The sequence below is a fragment of the Cricetulus griseus genome, chromosome 5 (assembly GCF_003668045.3).
Source record: "Cricetulus griseus strain 17A/GY chromosome 5, alternate assembly CriGri-PICRH-1.0, whole genome shotgun sequence".
Lineage (NCBI taxonomy): Eukaryota > Metazoa > Chordata > Mammalia > Rodentia > Cricetidae > Cricetulus > Cricetulus griseus.
This window is the reverse complement of record NC_048598.1, coordinates 180475093-180494741: the sequence shown is the minus strand read 5'-3', so window position 1 is coordinate 180494741 and position 19649 is coordinate 180475093. Positions and strand designations below refer to the sequence as shown.

The window sequence follows — 19649 nt, the reverse complement described above, 5'->3', positions numbered from 1 at the left end:
CCCTGCTTGGGACATGGATGGCCATTGTGGTTCCAAGGTAGACTGTTACCATTATCCAGGAATGTCTGTCCTGAAAGGCCCCTTGTGGGTCTCTAGTAATGTCTCAATTGTCCCCTCTACTTTCTCTTTGTCTTCCCAGCCACAGAAGCACAGGGAAATATGTTCAGCCTTACACAACGGGACCATGTGATATGAGGTTGAGTCACTGTGAAGCAATGGTGTGTTTCTCACTAGGGCGCTATTACCAGCAGGTCCTGTGTTTGCTGAACTGACACTCAGGGCCCAGGAACATTACAACAGTCCTCTAATATGGCCCTTTGTTGCCCACAGGACATCCACCTGCCTCCTGCCTCATCTCTCCTAGTGCCCCAGGGCAGCTGTGGACAGAGGGCTATTAGAGGAAAAGCAGACAGAAGTTGAAGAGGTTTCAGACCTGTGAGCCATCACAATGGGACACAGGAGGATTCTGAATGGCCCCCCTCACTATGGAATACTTTCCACAAAGTTCAGATCCATCCCCACACTGTGGTTGGTCAACTACAGTGGCTATACAGGCAGGATGTGTGGCTTGGACAGGAGTCTTAGCTCTTTAGACTAGACAGACCCTGACTAGTTAAGGTTGATAGCCCAAGACAATGTAGTAGTCACATTGTTACTGACTATTCACAGGTACCTATACCAGGTTCAGGACGGAGGACCCTGCAGTGCCCCCCACAGGACATGGTACAACCACACAGAAGGAGCCATTCTGTCTGGGGAGGATTTCCTAGAAGAGAAGAAATCAAGATTGAAGGATTCATAATATAAGAGGAAAAGAACGCAGGAGACACTTAACCCTGCCAAGAAGGAGCCTCAGGCCAAGAATTATCTTCTAGAATCTATGTCATGGTAAGTTTGGGGTACTTGGCACCGCAGTGACTCTCAGAGTTCCAGAAACATAAATAGGTCACTCCCAGAAGATAGATGAGGCAATCTAGATGTGACAATACCTCCTGGACAGCTCAACACCTCACTCTCCATCTTAAAAGGACATGACCAACCCAAGAAGGCTCATGAGTCTCATCCTGGTGGTAAGGACAGGGGAGACCTGGCAGACTGACCATCACGCCATTATCCAGGCCATGAACCAGGATTATGTATTGGTACACCCCAAGATCCACCCATATGTTACCTGCTGGAGCACTGCAAGAGACTGCCCCTGCAGACCAAAAGATGCAGGATCTCCACAACATGAGGCAACAGCAGGATAACCAAGAGAACTTCTAGCATCACCTGTGTAGCCGAAACCAGAAGTTTGAACCAGACTAATGACTCCGCTATGAACACTTGCAAGTAAAGATATGTGAAAAAAAGTGTTCACTGCACGACTCACTATGGCACATTACAGTTTCCATGGTAAGATGTTTTCCTCTATTTCTTCTTTTCTTTTTTAGACTTGTTTTCATTGAACTATATATACATTTCCCCCCACTCTTCCCCTCACCAGTTCCACCCTCCCCCACGCCCCTCAAGCTCCCACTTTACTCCATTAACCTTGTCCTTTTTCCCCTTCATAGGCAGACACATGTATGTCACTCTTAGGGTCCCCTTTGCTACCTCTGGGGTGATGGACTGTATGCTGGTTATCAATTTCTTTATAACTATATCCACTTATAAGTGAGTACAAATTATTTTTGTCTTCCCTGGCTATCGTAGGTCTTTTGTTTTTCCATCTGAAGTTAGGTATTGTTCTGTTGACGTCTGTGAAGAATTTTGCTTGGATTTTGAAGGGCATTGCAATGAATCTGTAAATTACTTTTGGTAAGATTACCATTTTGCCTATGTTAACCCTACCTATGCAAGAGCATGGGAGAACTTTCCACTTTCTGATGTCTTTTTCAATTCCTTTCTTCAAAGACTTAAAGTTCTTGTCATACAGGTCTTTCACTTGTTTGGTTAGAGTTAACCCAGATAGTTTATGTTGTTTGTGACTTTGTGATGGGTTATTTTTCCCTGATCTTTTTCACCATGTTTATCATCTGTATATAGGAGGGCTACTCACTTTTTTGAATTATCTTGTGTCCTGCCCAAGTACTGAAGGTATTTATAAACTGTAGAGCTTCCCTGATAGAATTTTTGGAGTGTCTTATACATACTATAAAATCATCAGCTTATAGTGAAAGTTTGACTTCTTTCCTTCCAATTTAATGTCCTTGTTTCCCCTTTGTCCTCTTCTTTCTCTAGTAAATACTTTGAGTACTATAATGAATAGATATGGAGAGAGTGTATAGCCTTGTCTTGTTCCTGATTTTAGTGGGATTGCATTGAGTTTCTCTCCATTTATTTGATGTTAGCTATTGGTTTGCTGTATATTGCCTCTATTATATTTAGGAATCTTCCTTGTATCCCTGATCTCTCCAACACCTATATGATGAATGGTTGCTGGATTTTGTAAAGACTTTTTCAGCATATGAGATAATCGTGTTTTTGTCTTGCAGTTTATGTATATGGTGGAATACATCAACAGATTTTCATATGTTGAATCATCCTGAATCTCTGAGATGAAGTCATCTTGGTCACTGGTCATGTTTTTTTATGTTCTTGGATTCTGTTTGCCAGTATTTCATTGCATAGCTTTGTGTCAAAGACAATGAGGAAGAATGGTCTGTAATTCTTTTTCTTAGTGATGTCTTTTTTGACTTGTTTGTCAGGGTAACTATAACCTCAAAAAGGGAGTTTGGCAATGTTCCTTTGTGTCTATGGTGTGGAATAACTGGAGGTGTGTTGGTATTAGCTCTTCTTTGAAGTTCTGATATATTCTGTGCTGAAACAATATGGTCCTGGGCTTTTTTCCTCCAGTTGGGAGAATTTGATGACTGTTTCTACTGCCTTAATGGTTATGCTGCCATTTAATTGCTTATTTGGCCTTGATTTAAATTTGGTGTGTGCCACCTACCCAGAAAATTGTCCGTTTCTTTTAGATTTTCCAATTTTGTGGATTACAGGTTTTTGAAGTATGACCTAATGATTCTCTGGAATTCCTCAGTGTCTGTTGTTATCTCCCCCTTTTCTTTTTATTTATTTATTTTTCTTTTTTAGTTCAAATGAGGAACAAGCTTGCTTTACATGACAATCCCTTCTCCCTGTCCCTCTCCTTCTCTCTCCCCTAACCCCCAACCCTCCCCTAATCTGCCACGTACCCTCCATCCCAGTCCCGATATCTCCCCCTTTTCTTCCTATTCTTACTCCCCTACCATCTATTCATCCTACCCCCATCCCCTCCTCATAGTGGGTGAGACCCCCCATGGGGGATCATCAATGTCTGTCACATCATTGAGGCCTTTCCATCTCCCAGAATCTAGGGTGATAGAATATCCTTCCATAGAGAATGTGCCCAAATGCCCATTAATGCACTAGGGATAAATATTGGTTCCAAGAACCTCCAACTGACAACTAAGTTCAGGGTCTTAGTTCAGTCTAATGAAGGTTCCCAAGATTTTGGTCTAGAGTCCATGTTCTCTACTTGCTTAGGTCATATATTTCTCTCGTTTTTCCCAGCATAGTCTTGACCCCTCTCCTCATCACTCCTTCCTCTCTACAAATGGAGTCCACAGTGCTTACTGTGAATCTCTGTTTCTGCTTTCATCAGCTACTGGATGAAGGCTCTTGAGGACATTTAAGGTAGTCATCATTCTCATTACAGGGGAAGGGCATTTAAAAAGACCTCTCTACTATTGCTTACATTCTTAGTTGGTGTCATCCTTGTGGATTCCTGGGATTTCACCTAGTGGCAGGTTTCTGCTTAACCCAATGGTGGCTCCCTCTATCAATGTATGTCTTTCCTTAAAAGGCATACTGCTTTTTTGTAGCACTCAGCACTACCTGCCCAGGGGTGGTGGCAGTCACAATGAGCTGTGCCTTCCTGCATCAACCATTAAGCTACCCAGTACCCCCACAGACTTGTCTGTGGGCCAATCTCATTGAGATATTTTCTCAATTGTGGTTCCCTCTTCTCAGATAATTCTAGTTTATGTTAAGATGATACAAAACTATGCCATACACTAGGCTAGGTTAGTTTCTTGAGAATGAGGATATTTTTCATTGAAGGCCTTAGTTTGTTCATTTTGAAGTTTGATAACTTTAATAAAACATGGTCATTAGTGTCGTCTCCGGATACATTTTTTTCCTTTGGACATTAAGGATATTTCTGGAACATCTGGCAACTTCTCCATTGTTGGTCAGGTTGTGTACTATGAGAGAAGGTAATTTAATTGCCTTTTAACTCTAAAGGGCCGTTGGTGCAGTCAAGGGATGGGTATGGCATGGGGGGTTCTTGGCCTTGATTAGAAGGAAGGAAGGAAGGATGTATGTGGTTTAGGGGAGTGGAGGACATCCAAACAAAAGACTCTGTGAGGAACATGTTTGGGGTGGCTTTGCAGGGCAACAGGAATGTTATGCTGACAAGGTTATAACTCCTCCAGCCTTCGTAAAGCTGAAGGAAGAAGATGGGTGGGAATCAAGTGAGGGCAACCACCTCACTGGCCCACCGAAGAGACTCTTTCCACTTCACGGAGGAATTCTAAACTTGTATTTGATAGTTGATATCAACTTCTGCTGGTTTTGATTTTTCTGCCACCCTCACCTCTCTCCATCTCCTTCTCCATTCCATCTGTCATTTGCTGTCCCCACTCTCTCTCTCTCTCTCTCTCTCTCTCTCTCTCTCTGTGTGTGTGTGTGTGTGTGTGTGTGTTTGTATGTGTGTGTGTCTGTTAGTGTAAATCCTGGCTCATGTTCCCACTTGGGTTGTTCCTTTCCTTTTAAAATGGAGAGTGAAGTGTTGAGTCCTTGAGGAGGTATTGGCACAGCTAGATTTCCTCATGTATCTTCTAGGAGTGACATAGATATGTTTTTGGAACACTGAGAGTCGCTGTGGTGCCAAGTCCCCTATAGCTACCATGATATAGAATCTAGGAGAAAATTCTTGGCCTGAGGCTCCTTCACTTCACAAGGTTCACTGTCTCCTGGGGTCATTTTCTCTTGTAGTGTGAATATTTCAACCCTGAGTTCTTCTCTTCTACAAAATATGCCCCAGTGCAGAATGGTTCCCTCGGAGTGTGGGGTTGTACCATGTCCTCTGGGGGCACTGCAGAGTCCTCCAGGCTGAACCTGCTATAGTACTGAGTACAGTCCCTAACAGTGTGACTACAGCAGAGTATTGGGCTATCAACCCTAACCTCCCTGGGGCTGTATAGGCTCAGAGCTAAGACCCCTGTCTAAACCACACATCCTGCCTGGATAGCCACCGTAGCTGACCACCCAGGGTTTGGGGATGGATCTGAACCTCGTGGAAAGTATTCCATAGTGAGGGGGCCATTCAGAATCTTCCTGTGTCTCATTGTAATAGCTCACAGGTCTGAAATCTCTGCAGCTTCTCTCTGCTTTTCCTCTAACAGCCCTCTGTCCACAGCTGCCCCGGGGCACTAGGAGAGATGAGGCAGGAGGCAGGTGGATGTCCTGTGGGCAACAGAGGGCCAGATTAGAGGACTGTTGTAATGCTTCCTGGGCCCTGAGTGTCAGTTCAGCAAGCACAGGACCTGCTGGTAATAGTGTCCTAGTGAGAAACACACTATAGCTTCACAGTGACTCAACCTCCCATCACAAGGTCCTGTTGTGTAAGGCTGAACATACTTCCCTGTGCTTCTGTGTCTGGGAAGACAAAGAGAAAGTAGAGGGGAGAATTGAGACATTACTAGAGATCTACAAGGGGCCTTTCAGGACAGACATTCATGAGTAATGGTAACATTCTACGTAGGAACCACAATGGCCAACCCTGTCCCAAGCAGGGAGCCAGAAGGACAGATTTTGCATTTGTCTCCTTGGTCATTCCTGGCCATAGGCAAGACAAGTTTAGGGGGGTATTTCATCACCCAGAAAAGGGATTTGCAGGGTCTCGAGCTGTGGAACCACAGGGTGGACCACTGTCATTCTGTCCTTTGACAGATCCATGATGGTCCAAGAATGGGGCACAGAATGTTTCTCAGGTGAGCGGTAGTGTGTGTGATCCTCCTGTACTTTGTACCCACACCAGTCCTTATGTAGATGAAGTCAGTCCCACCCTCAGGAACCTGATACCATTATTCTTGCATTGAACCAGGTAGAAACAGCACAGGTTCCTTGTGGTCCCCAGGTGCCTGATGATCCCCTGCTGAGGCTGTAATGGGCGCACCTATGTCTTGTGTTTGCAAGTCAGGTGGGGATGGCTAAAATAAAGGGAGCAGATCTTAGAATACTATGAGGACTCTGTGGTCTATGTGAAATGCTGTGATGATTTAGTTTCAATCTGTGTGTCTCTGTGGTCAAGATTCAGATACAGACCCTTAGGTGACAGCTCCTCTAAACCCACTGTTTTTGGAACTGATACATCCGCTGGGGCCCAAAGGTTCCCAGGGGGTTTTTGCTGCTGCATATACCACTGTGGTAGCTACCATAGTTGACACAGTAGAAGATCCCTTCACAAAAGCCCTGCCTGTGGACGGCCTAGGGCTCTGCAGGGCTAGGGTCCAGTGGCAGCACTTGAGCCATCCAGAGCTGAAATCTAGCCTTCCTCCCTGGGCTTGTATCTCTCCAGGAATCCCTGACAGGAACCTGGGCCTGGGGCTTTCCCAGAAGTGTCTTCCAATGCCATTCACTCTCTGAATAGGATCCTTTCTGGATGGTGATGGGGTGGCACCAGAGGGACTTTGACAGGGACTTCAGGAATGCACAGTCTCTGAGTGGTGGTCATGGCTTGAGACCCTGACCTGTGGGCAGAGGAGCAAGGGCAGAAAGCACACACTGTCAGGAGAAGTTGACTTTTGCTTTGAGGCCTGCTCTTACCTCTTTGAGTACCCCGAGACTGTTTAGACCCTTCCTAAACAGAGTGGTTGTCTTTCTGTCTGTCTGTGTGGAGCAGTTACTCTTAGAATTGCTTGTGTTGTTACACAGGCACTTATGAGAAGTCATGACAATTGTTCCTTAATGGTCTCTCCCCTAGTCAGGTCCTGTTCCTGGTGGTATTTCTACCATGCTGTGGTTGCCTGGCAGCAAGGGAAACCTACAGACGCATTATTTTCCTTTGTTCATCTCCTCTCCTACACTTTCCTCTATAGGATTGTCAGAGGTTGAGTGAGACAGAATCCCATGGAAAGAATTTATTGTTTGGATTGTTGTTCCTCCTCATCCTCAGCATGAAGTTGAGTCAAACTTGTTGTTCAGTGAAATACTCTACCCTTCTCAACCTCCTTTATGCTTCCCACGAGCAAGTGAGTCACAATTTGTTTGTTCTTCCATGGAGGGCCATTTGTCTCTTTTCTGTTGAGGCTGTTGCAGATATGCTGCTGTGTAATATATTTACACAGGTGCACTTAGGGCTCCATTGCTGATGTGGGAGTGCTTCCACGGTGCTCAGTAGCAGTGCCCGGGTGTTCTTGGTGAGCTGCCTTGGACTCCAGATAGGCAAGTTCTGTTTGCTGCTTCTGAGGTCTACATTCTGGACAATTTCTGCAGCTCTACCTTTCTGCTCTACCTACTGATTCTCTTCAGTTACATCTACACTTAACATTTAAAACAACTATTATATGGTCTTGAGAAGGACAGAGAATGTAGCTTAGTAGTTGAGCATTCAACTGGCATACACACTATCCTAGGCGCAAAGCAAAGGGACAGAATCACACAGTGCTAAGGTAGGTTTCAGCAGCAGGTGCTACATTTCAAATATTAATGCATGGTTGGTTGTAGATAATGTTGATGTACTCCCTAGATATGGACTCCTGTGGGCCCTATGATGGATAACCTGCAGAGCCCCTTGCTTTTCCTACACTGTGTGGAAGGCTCAGTGTGTTTAGCTTCCCCTCTCCTTGCTGGTAGATTGGTGTGGTCCACACCTCTCACTTTCTGGTGAAATCCATGATGTTGTTTGGCCTGTCTTTCAAAATTACCCTGCATGTGGGATCTCAGGTCATAGGCTATTTTGACAGCTTGATTGTCAGATGTTAAGTAAGGATGTAGCCTTGCCTAGGGATAGGGGGATCAGTGTCTCTGTCAATGGATATAATTGGCACTTCAGCTTACCTATCGTGCAGATGGGACTATTCACTTGATTTCCCTGTGTAGGCCCAATGACTGACTTGTCTAGGTACTTTGAAGCACAGGTGCAGAGTTTTAGAATCTACTTTTTCTGATGGTTTTATGTTTCTGAAGACTTGAGGACTTCTCAGATGCCTGGATGTCTTTGAAGCCTGGCCTTGCATATGAGGAGCACGTATTGTTCTTATGGAGACAGCAGCCTTAAATGCCTGGGACAAGATTCGTGAACCAGGAGAAAGAGTAGAACCCTATTCAGAGATAGTACAGGGATTGAAAGAACAGTTCACTGACTTATTACAAAGACTATCCAGGACAGTAGAGTTACAGGTAGCTGATTTAGATTCTAGAAAAATACTCATACAATCTCTAGCTTTTGAAAATATAATCCACTATGAAAAGGATCCTTTTGCCTTTGAACACTCAGATCAGCACCACTGGAAGAGTGGGTCTTGCATGAAGCTAGTTTCCAGAATAATGTCGAAGATATAGAAGCTTGGGTAGTAGAGGCAATCTCAAAGGGTTTGAAAATATATCCTGAGGCTAAATGTCTTAAAGGTGATGACACAGAAGCTTGGGAAGGAGAAGCAAACTCCAAGGGTCCTAAAAGACACCAAGAGGCCAAATGGTCTAAGTGTAATGAAAGATGAACTTGGGGAGGAAGTGCACTCCCCAGAGGGTCAAAAAGGAATCAGGATACTATATGTTTTAACTGTGGCAGTATAGGACATATTAGGAGAAATTGTAGGCAAGGAAATTCCAACAATGTCTCATAAAGAATGACTCCAATTCCTGGATTATATAGGAGATGTGTTAAGGTGAGACACTGGACCAATAAATGCAGGTCAATAAGAGACATACAAAAAACTGGTTTCAATCTGGAAACTCCTTGAGGGGTCGCTCTCAAAGGTCCACACGTTGAGAAAGGTCCAGTCATTCCCAGCCACTGTTTAGTACATTCTCTCACCTTATGAAAAGATAATACATTGCCTATTGTAAAGAAAGGTACCACTTTAGATGGTAGTAGGCTAGTGAGGAGAAGTCAAACGTGACTGGTAGAGACAAAAACCCCATATTTTGGCCAACTTCTATAAAGGATCCGAGTCCTCAGTTGATAGTAAGAAGAGATAATAACGTTATTACCGGTTTGGTGGACACTGGGGTGGCAGCGCACAACTTTTGTCCCAGCACTCGGGAGGCAGAGGCAGGCAGATCTGTGTGAATTCGAGGCCAGCCTCGTCTCCAGCGCCACTGCCAGGACAGGCTCGAAAGCTAGACAGAGAAACCCTGTCTTGAAAAACCAAAAATAAGAGAAGTGAAAGTACTAATGATAAACCCAGGGAACGTGTCTGATCCTTCTTACACATTCATACCAAGAGCAGCTGCAGGTATCCCCTGCTGAGAACCAGTCATCTTGCATTACTGAATAAATCCCAATGGTCAGGCAAGAAATACAGTAAGGTTAGAGGTTCAACACCTGGGACTGAGACAAGATTAGAGATAAAATATGTTCACCAAAGATGGGATTCTTAAAAATCCAGAGTTTCAAGGTATTTCAGATCAAAATCTCAGGTTGAAATTCCTTACCATGGTAGGTCCCCTCTGAGGAATGACCACCTTTGATGAGACATAAGACCATTTGTGAAAGCCTTGAAAACACTGGCTTGGAGCCAGGCACAGCACCCACAGGGTATAACATTGGAGATAATTCAACATGTGGAAATCCCCAAACACCCAAGAAATGTCCAAAAACTTAAAATATTGTTAATAGTTTAACTGTAATCTTAAATAAAACTGTGTATTCAAGAATTTTTTTAAAAAATAGGGGAGGGAGAGGTACCTGGGTTTAATATGTAAAATAATCTTTTTTCAAATTAAAAAATAAAAAACATAGCTAAGAATAATAATCACAGTATTTATGTCACCCTTCCAAAAAATTTGAGAATTATGAAACAAAAGATAAAGAAAACTTGTCTTCTAGAAATAGACACATAGCAACATTAGAGACCAAGTAAATTCAGATATCTGACATGTTGTTTATGCTATTTTGTATGCCTGGAAATAAAAAAGAATGAGTTCAGAAGAGACAGTCTGGCTTCTTCAACCTCTTCTCTCTCAGGTGAACTTAAAGACGTTGCTTTTGACCCTATATCACCTCAACCTCAGCTAAAATTCCAGACTCACTCCTGCCACACCCAATAATTGTTACCTAAGTGCTCAAGTTGTCTGGGGAACCAGCAGGGCTGGGAGTCTGAAGAAGCCCTTTGTCCACTGTCAGTGTCTCCCATCTCAGGCAGTGGCCACAGCAGAGCGTTTTAGCCTAGTTTCATCCATAGTGTTATCTCTGAACTGGGGCATGAGGCTGGTAGGAAAATCTGTGACTCTCAGGGCCCCCCTCTTGCTGGCTGCATTGTGGGTGCTGCTTCTGGTTCCAAGCCAGTGTTTTCAAGGCCGTCCCACATGGCGTTATGTCTCATCGGAGGTGGTCACTCCTCGGAAGGTGACCTACCATGGCAAGGGATTTCAAGCACCCGGAAGGCTCTCCTACAGCTTGCGGTTTAGAGGCCAGAGACATATCATCCACATGCGAAGAAAGACACTCATTTGGCCCAGACACTTGCTGCTGACGACTCAGGATGACCAAGGAGCCCTACAGATGGATTTTCCTTTTTTCCCTGTAGATTGTTACTATGTTGGCTTCCTGGAGGAGATCCCCCAATCTACGGTCACTTTGGATACTTGTTCTGGGGGTCTGAATGGGGTAGTCATGTTCGATGACCTTGCCTATGAAATCAAACCCCTCAGTGATTCACACAGGTTTGAGCATGTTATTTCTCAGGTAGTAGCTGATTCTGGCGCAGTGGGGCCTATGAACAAAGGAAAGCACACGGAACATAACCTGGACCCCGTCTTCTCTGGAACAAATTCCAGTGAGGCTCCCAGAATTTCTAGTAGAGACTATGCTTCCCATCCTGCTGCTATAAAAGGACATTTTCAAGCAGGCTTTAGTGTATATGTGAAAGCAGATAGAAATCAATCAAGGACTTGCCATTATTTGTTTTCGTTAGCCAGTTTAATGGACACCTATTTCAACAGCATTCATGTGAGGTACTATGTTATTCTCTTAACTGTGTATACCGCAGAAAGTAATTATTTGAAAGATCTCAGAATGCCAGGAGGTTTAGCTTCTCAATACTATAAGAACAACTTCTATAATACATATAAGCCTGATTCATCAAATCTAGTTAATGAATTTGAGCCACTGGATGAGTTCTATCCAGTTTACCATAGTGTGTGTGGTCCCGATGCGCTAAACTGTGTTGGTCAAAATAACAGATATTATGTATATGTGTCTGTGGTAGTAACCCATCGTGTTGGGTGGACTTTAGGTCTGAATAAGGATGATGAGGAATACTGTGTTTGTCAGAGAAGATCCACCTGTGTTATGTTCCAGAATCCTCAGCTAACTGATGTTTTCAGCAATTGTTCCATCGCACATCTAAACCATATATTCAATACCCACAGTAATCTGACATGTCTTTTCTATGACTTTCATACTTACTATAACAGATCAGCAACCTACAGTGTTTGTGGAAACGCCGTAATAAATGAAGGGGAGCAATGCGACTGTGGTTCAAACAAGGCTTGTTATGTAAATCCCTGCTGCGAGAATAATTGTACATATTCACGTGATAGCATTTGTGATAAGGAATTATGTTGTACAAACTGCACCTATAGTCCTCCTGGGACGCTTTGCAGAAGCGTCCAGAACGTATGTGATCTTCCGGAGTACTGTAGCGGGACTGCAGTCACTTGCCCAAATGACTTTTATCTGCAGGATGGGACACCATGCTCAGAAGAGGGGTACTGCTATGCAGGAAACTGCACCGATCGCAATGTACATTGCAAGGAAATCTTTGGTGCAGGTGCTCGAGCAGGTAATCCAATGTGCTATGAAATCAATAAGGAAAAGTTCCGGTTTGGACATTGTCGGAGAGCTAAAGAAAGCCTCGTATTCACACTGTGCTCTGATCAAGATAAGATGTGCGGAAGGTTGCAATGTACCAATGTCACTTACCTTCCACACTTGCAGGATCACGTTTCATTCCATCAGTCAGTTATTTCTGGCTTTTCCTGCTTTGGGCTCGATGAACATCGGGGAACAGGAGCAACAGATGTGGGACATGTGAGATATGGCACTCAGTGTTCCAAAAGTAATTTCTGTGACCGAGGGTCTTGCAACGGCTCTTTAACTGGACTCAATTATGACTGCACCCCAGCAAAGTGCAATTTTAGAGGAGTATGCAATAATCTTCGGCATTGCCATTGTCATTTAGGTTGGGAGCCTCCACACTGTGTAGGAGCAGGATTTGGAGGGAGTTTAGATGGCGGACACCTTCTACCTAACATGCGCACAATAAGACAGAGCAAAGAACCAGTAGTATATTTAAGATTGGTCTTTGGTCGTATTTACCTCTTCATTGCCTCACTGCTCTTTGGAGTGGCCTTTCGTGTTGGCTTTACTAAGATTATCAAGTATGAAGTTTGGAAGGCATCTGCTTTGCTTCATCCACAGCATCATAGGCCAAAGCACTGATATGTACCCAATGCACCAAATAAAAGCGAGTTAATCTCCCTGCCCCTGTAAAATAAAGAGAAGTCAAAAAGAATACGTGAATGTTATCATGGAGACAAGTTAAAACTCAAGAACACAGTTCTGAAGAGCCTGAGCCTATGTTATGGGGACACAGGAGGTTTTCGATACTGATACTGCCTATCTTTGACAGGTTGCTTATGCTCACATTGGAATAAATCTTCAAAATTACAAATTGTTGTCTCCTTCACTTGTGGTAAGATGTTAGGAACTGCACTAAACTTGCTCCTTTGATAGTAGTAGGAGACTGTCAGCCAGAAATCCTCTAAGTCCTGGATGGAGGTCTCTAGTCTAAAGATTATCAGAAGTTGTCTACTTTTCTTTTAAGAATTTATCTAGGTTGATTCTATAAAATGTGGTTCCTGATCACTGACAATTTCTCAACCCTTGTCACCATGTTTGTCAGTGGCCCTCTCTCCTACAGCCTGTGGATAGCATTTCAGGGACACTGCTTAGAGGAATGGAGGGAGTGAAGGCTGACTTGGGATCCAGTTCAGGAAGCGTTGCTGGATCACAGAAGCATCTCCTTATGCTAAGGGAGGGGGGGGGAACTGATGTTTAGAACGTCACCATTAGCACAGATCCATTGTTTACTAATTACACAGATCATGTTTAGAACGTCACCATTACACAGATCCACAGCCTTATGGAAACAGCTTTTCCAGGGCCCCACTGTCAGAACATTGCAAAGAACCCAGTCTGGTTAAAGTGTATGCCGAGTCTCAGGGAGGAAGGCTCTGAGAGCACAGGAGAGATGCTGCTGGCCATGTTAGAGAAGCAACAGGTGGCAATTGAGGTTGGAGGTGTCAGTCCAAGGGAGGAGATTCCCTGATGGATGAGTCTTGGATAGGCCAAACTCCACGACCACAGACTCCAGAATGTCCTTGCTTCCCCTGTGCCTTTACTTGTTTGCCACAGCCACCTGTCTCTGGTATCTGTCATGGTGTGAATGGGTGTGGGGAGGTCCTGACTGCCTGTAATACAGTGTGTTTATGTCATGCAATTATCCTGTCCTACTGTGTACTTTCATCTGTGGATTATTATGAAGATAATTTAAGAGGTACTGTCTAAATGGTAATATAATAATAATGTTAGTTTAAATAGAGTTTCATGACAAAAAATAAAACAGGGAAGTGTCACACAGGCAGAACACATGTTTTGCCATTGATAGGCCATGTAGACTGTTTCTAAGGGTAATGACTAAGAAAAATAATTTGAGTCCCAGTAGCCCAGCTAGTTTACATTCTTCTAATTGTAATTTTGGGAGATTTGTTCACAGGTGTTGGAATGCACCATACCCGAAACCAAGCTTTCAAAATAACTTACACTTTTGTCAAATTCCTTTGAGTTGAAAACCCAAGAAGACAATCTAATGTTTTACAAACTCACATAGTTGAATGAGGAGCTTGTTAAGGTCAGGGAACAAGTACAGAGCAGCCCAATTATCATTGGTTGATTTACTTTCTTGCTAGGATAGGTAGGTGACCAAAGGTGATGAATAATTTTTTTACCCACTTCTGCCCTCAACCTCCTGAAATAAGGAAACTGTAGATGAAGAAGTATGCAGCCTAAAGATTTAAAATAGAGGTCCTTGATTATTTTTCATATACAAAAGTTTAGATTTGTGATTCCTTTAAGTTTCCTTTTAAGGTTAGCCTGCAACATAAGTAATAAAGTGATTAGTCCTTTCTTAACTAGTAATAGAATATCTTGCTTGCATCTACCCTGTTAATCACTGGCAAGTTGATTGTGTATGAATACATGTGGATTCTTGGGATAATTGTGTGTCACCTGTAATATCTAAAATGTTTAATCATGTAAGGAATATGAAAAACTTGCTGTTTTTTTTTGCTTGTATTCATTGTAATCATTGATTCACTTGAAAAATATAATGTAACCACATTGTAATTCCTATATTGTTTGAAAATGTTTATTGGGGTATATAAGCTGTTGAAAAGAAGTATTAGGCAGAAGAATAGGAAATAAAGAAGGATCTATTCAAGAGAGTGTATGAGTGTCTTTTTCCCTAACCCCCTCAGATGTAAAAAATGTCACATAACTTGTACACACAATGGGTCCTTTTGAGCCATGTGCTGGTGGAGGCTGGCCCTCCTGGCAGCTATAGAGAGCGAAGCAGTCTGCAGTGCACCCTATGACTGGATATGGTTTCTGTCTTGCTTTCCTGTTCCCTGAGATAAGGTCTGCATATGTGCCAATCAATTCTGTTTCATCTGTAAGGCACTTCAATGGCAGGGCCTTTGGCTCCTCTGAAGGTCCATCATTTGTACCTAGTTTCTGTAGAGCCTGGATGGTTGGTAACTGTTTTCCATAGAGTTTTACCAGATCTTTTCTACCATCTAAAGATTGTACATAATTTGTATCCGACACAGGAGGAATATTAATCTGAGTATTCCATTGCTGTAAGAGATCACAAACCCAGAGATTGATAGCGATATCTGCCACATATGGTTTAAGTATCCCTTTCTGTCCTCCCGGTCCCATGCAGACTACCGTGTTAACACTCTGTCGAACTCTAGATAGAGTTCAATTCCTAAAAATTGTACATTCACCTCATTAAGAGGTCATTTCCGAGACCAAGTCTTTTGGGTAATAATAGTCACATCCGCCCCAGTGTCTACTAAGCCAGTATTAATTTTCACTTTCAAGTGAGGGCTTTTATCATTATTAGAAGTTTGCCAAAATATGTGTTTCTCATTTTGTCCAATCACATTTGATTCTTCATCACTATTCAAACTAACATTTAGACCAGTATCATTTTTCACAATAGGCAGAGAACTATGTATTCATCCTGTGAGATTGTCTTCCACTGCTATTGGGAATGACAGGACCTTTCTTGATGTGGGGGACTTCTTGACTCCCCCCTAGGGGTTTCCAGGCTTTAAAGAGTTTCCTTGCATGTCCCAGGTCGATCTACATTCATTGGTCCAGTTCCAGCCTTTACCATATCTTCTACACAATCCAGAAGGCAGTGGCCTTCCGTATGAAGGATTGTTAGAATTCTTTTGTCTACAGTTCCTATTGATATGTCCCAATCTACAAAAGCTGAAATGTCCAAGTTCCTGGCACCTTCGTGGTCTCCAGGGGAAGGCTCTACCTACCCAAGGTTCTGGTTCATAGTAGTAATAACCTCTAGTCTCTTGGTACCTATGTTGACCTCTGTAAGGTGCTTCTCCTTCCCAAGCCCTTGCACTCTCACATCCTGAACTTTTAATTTCCTGTTGCCTTTTTAAACCTTTTGAAATAGCTTCTCCTGCCCAAGCTCTAGTATCTTGAACATTATGGTCAATGGTGGCTGCATATCAAACCCATTCTTCTAGAGCAACTGATTTGATCTTTAGAGGCAAATGTATTCTTTTGCATACTGTGTTTGCATTTTCATAAGCTATTGTACATATAATTGATTTTCTTGTTTCCTGATCTGTTACCTGTAATTCTACTTCCCTAGTTAACCTTTGTAAGAAGTCGTAGAACTGTTCTATAGGTCCCTGTTCTATTTTGGTATAAGCTTCTAGGTGTTCTCCTGGCTCACAAAACTTATCCCAGGCGTTTAATGCCGCTTTCCTGCATAGGGACAGTATACGGTCGTCATACTCAGCCTGAGCCTCTGGGTTAGCTTGAATACCCTCACCAAGAATCTTATCTAGGGGGGCTTCATAACCTTCCTTTATGCCTTGACGCTAAAGGAGCTTCACCTCTTCCCTGACCAATGCCTTCCACTGGGTTTGGCATGAATTCTTAAGAACAGCTGCCACTAATCATTCCCAATCTGTGAACATCACCCTGTTAAAAGTTTCTCATGAATGTAATAGCTGTTTTATGTATGGGTTATGGAATCCATATGAGACAACTGATTCTTTAATATTCTTAAGATCCTTCAACAGTAAAGGTTGCCATTCATAAGCCATCTGTCCCTGAGGGAGTTTCTTAGAAGATGGCTTTTCTACCATGGTAGCTGGGTAGACTAATGGTGTATGAGTAACAACCTTAGAAGAATAGTCATGATACCTGGGTGGAGTAGGTGCCTGGGATTGGAATGATTCTGCTTCTGAAGCATCCCAATGATCTTTAAGCCTAGTAATGGTATCCTCAAAAAAAGTTTCAATCTCCTTAATCATAAAAGATTCCAAGTATGTTAGTGAGTCTGTAAATTGCTCTAACTGCTTCTCCACACGTTTTTCTAGTTCTTTAATAGGTCGTCCTTAGACAGCACCTGCATGGTATGGAAACTTCTAGGTATTGGAATCTAGATTCAAGGTCATGATTTGCTGATTTTGAGCCCTCAGCAATCAAGTGTAAGGACCTATCTAATCTGTCAGCACTGCACTGTAAATTATCATCCAAACATTCGAATCTAGACTCTAATTTGTGATCTGCCACCTTAGATGCTTCAATAATTGATTGAATGACATTGTCCAATTCTTCAAACCTATCCTGGGTATTTTGTACCTTTGCATCTAGTTTCTTGGTTACCAAACCTATCTGAGTTTCTAGCTGGCTACAGATATTCTTTAGTTCCGCACGGTCCTCTGACAGCCTAGCCTTTAATGCCTCAGACATGGAGGATCTTTCTGTGTTTATCTTATCATAAATACACTGCATCTCATTTTGGGTAACAGACATCTCTGTCTTTAGTGTATTAACACAGAGCCAAGCCTATCATCCAATTTCTGTTCTACTAGCTGCACAATTGTGGCCTAAGTGTTCTCCAAAACTTCATTATGTAAAGCTGTTATTTCCTGCAAGCAGGTGATGATGTTATCTCTGTCCCTGTTCCCGAGCCCTCTGGCTAATGGTATTATTTGTACCAGCAAGCTAACTGCCATCATGGCATATAGGCCAATAATTGGCAGATTAGCATCCTCCTCAAACATTGAATTCACATAATAAGCAAAAATATTACCAATTTCAGCAAATGATAAATATTCTGCCAAGATTTTACCTGATTTTTACTCTTTGACAAGCAGTTGGCACAGGTGTTCAATTAGTCGGCATGGCATTTGGCAGTGGTCACTCATGCAAGATGGTGGCAGCGGTGGAGAGAGGTCACAAAGTCGGCTGCGCTTATCTTAGAGAGTATATGGCCTTGCGGCCACAACCACTAAAACAGACATGTCTTTACTCCGCAGCGGCCAGGGGAAGCTGCTGCTGAAAGCCGAGGCCTACTCAGTTCTAGGGCAGGTGGCCTCTGGTGTGGAAGGCCACAGTCCTAGCTAGTCCATGCACGTAGCTAGAAACTCTGACAGTAACAATGGGGAAGTCTGTGGAAATCTCCCAGCTGGGTGACACTTCTGAGAGGCTCAGCAGCAGCCAGAATGAACTTGTGTGGCACAGTGTGTCGGCTGGGAGCTGGGAGCTGGGAGCTGGGAGGACCTGTGGAGAGAGGGTGCTTTCCTGGCCTAGGCTGCTGTCTTGGTGGGACCCTCAGGCCGTCCCAAATGGAGCCTAGGTTTACAAAATCCCACTTCTGACAACCAATATTGTGGGAAATTACCAATATGGTTCCAGGTAAAAATACAGGGGATTTTATTAGGGAAAAGCCTTACTTACAGAGAGACCTAGCCAGCCGGCATGGCAGCAGTCCGTACAGCAATCCGAAAGTGAAACCGAAAGCAAAACCTGAATGTCCCTCACTCTATGTCACCATGTCCATGCCATCGCAGGCACACCTGTAGCCAGCCCCTAAGCAGGCATGTCTCAGCATGCCCTACAAGTGGGTGTGCCAACAGCTAGGTCATGTGGTCAAGATGTTTGTCTCTGTAAAAATATTCCCAAGCTAGCCCACATGGCCAAGTTGGTTGCCTCCAAACTAGGCAACATTGCCCAGACGGCAGCTGCTATAAGTATGTTTTGGTTTGGCAGCACAATGGCTTTCTTTTCCTCCAAGAGTGAGGCAGAAAGATGTGTGCACAAGAGACCACCATAGGTCTGAAAAAACGAATTTGCCCTTCTGTGAATGATTCTAGTGTACAAAACCCAAGAGAGTCCTATTAGGTCTGGGAAATGAATGCACAAAACCCAAAAAGCTCAGTCGTGGGGATCAAAAGAAGTCTAAAAATCTCTCAGAGCAGCCTGGCATTGGTGGTACATGCCTTTAATCCCAGCTCTCGGGAGGCAGAAGCAGGTGGATTTCTGAAAGTTCAAAGTCAGTCTGGTCTACAGAGGGAGTTCCAGGACAGGCTCCAAAGAAATATAGAGAAACCATCTCTTGACCCCCCCAAAAAAAAAACCCTCTCAGAGCATCGCCAGCAGATGCTGACCCAGGCTAGCTTACTGTGAGTAGCCAGAATCAGCTTGGAGAAGAAGCACCGTGGAAGGGCAGCAGAGATAGAATAAACAGGAGAGTGAGAGACATTTTGCACAGGAGCATAAGAGTTGTAGTGAAACAGGACATTCCCAGGTGAAAGTTTCCACTGTGGCTGGTGAGAGTCTTAGCATGTAGGGAAGCAAAGAGAACAGATACGTAAAAAAGAATAGAGGCCACTTTCCCAACCATGGATATGGGCAGAGTGTAGGGTACCGATAAGGGGGCACATAGTTTGATATGGGGGACCAGCTTCCACGAGAGAGGCAGAGAAGACCCCAAGCCTATAATCTCCAGTGTCCGAGACCAAGGGATGATCAGATATGAAAGACATCAGCTGAATTTGTATTCCCTCAAGCTCAAATCTGACCCGGACTGGGGGAAACTTATCAATGCAGGAACCTGTGTGGGGGAGAAAATGAAAAACAGGAGGCACGAAGAATGAGAGCGAGTTGGAAAAGCTGATCAAGCTCTGAATTTATTAAAACGAAGGGAAGGGTTTTTATAGCAGTGGGGGCGGCACTGCTTTCTAGGGTGGGATGGCAGGAAAGGACCGCCAAGTCAGGCAGGAAA

The 19649-nt window shown here is 43.6% G+C and overlaps 1 protein-coding gene and 1 gene segment (V, D, J or C); one reads left to right on the top strand and one right to left on the bottom strand.

Annotated features, from left to right (window-relative positions):
• Positions 1-19649, bottom strand: part of LOC103161202 — a 359419-nt gene that overhangs the window by 295467 nt on the left and 44303 nt on the right.
• Positions 9621-12697, top strand: LOC107977719 (disintegrin and metalloproteinase domain-containing protein 20-like). The gene is made up of 2 exons (XM_027416758.1): positions 9621-9650; positions 10394-12697. The coding sequence occupies exons 1-2, from the start codon at positions 9621-9623 to the stop codon at positions 12695-12697; spliced, it is 2334 nt and encodes a 777-aa protein (XP_027272559.1).

Excerpts from the sequence above, each read along its gene's own strand:
- LOC107977719 (XM_027416758.1), top strand. The coding sequence starts at position 9,621 with ATGGGATTCTTAAAAATCCAGAGTTTCAAG. Across the intron at positions 9,651-10,393 it reads TAAAAATCCAGAGTTTCAAG|GCAGTGGCCACAGCAGAGCG; the intron begins GTATTTCAGATC and ends CTCCCATCTCAG.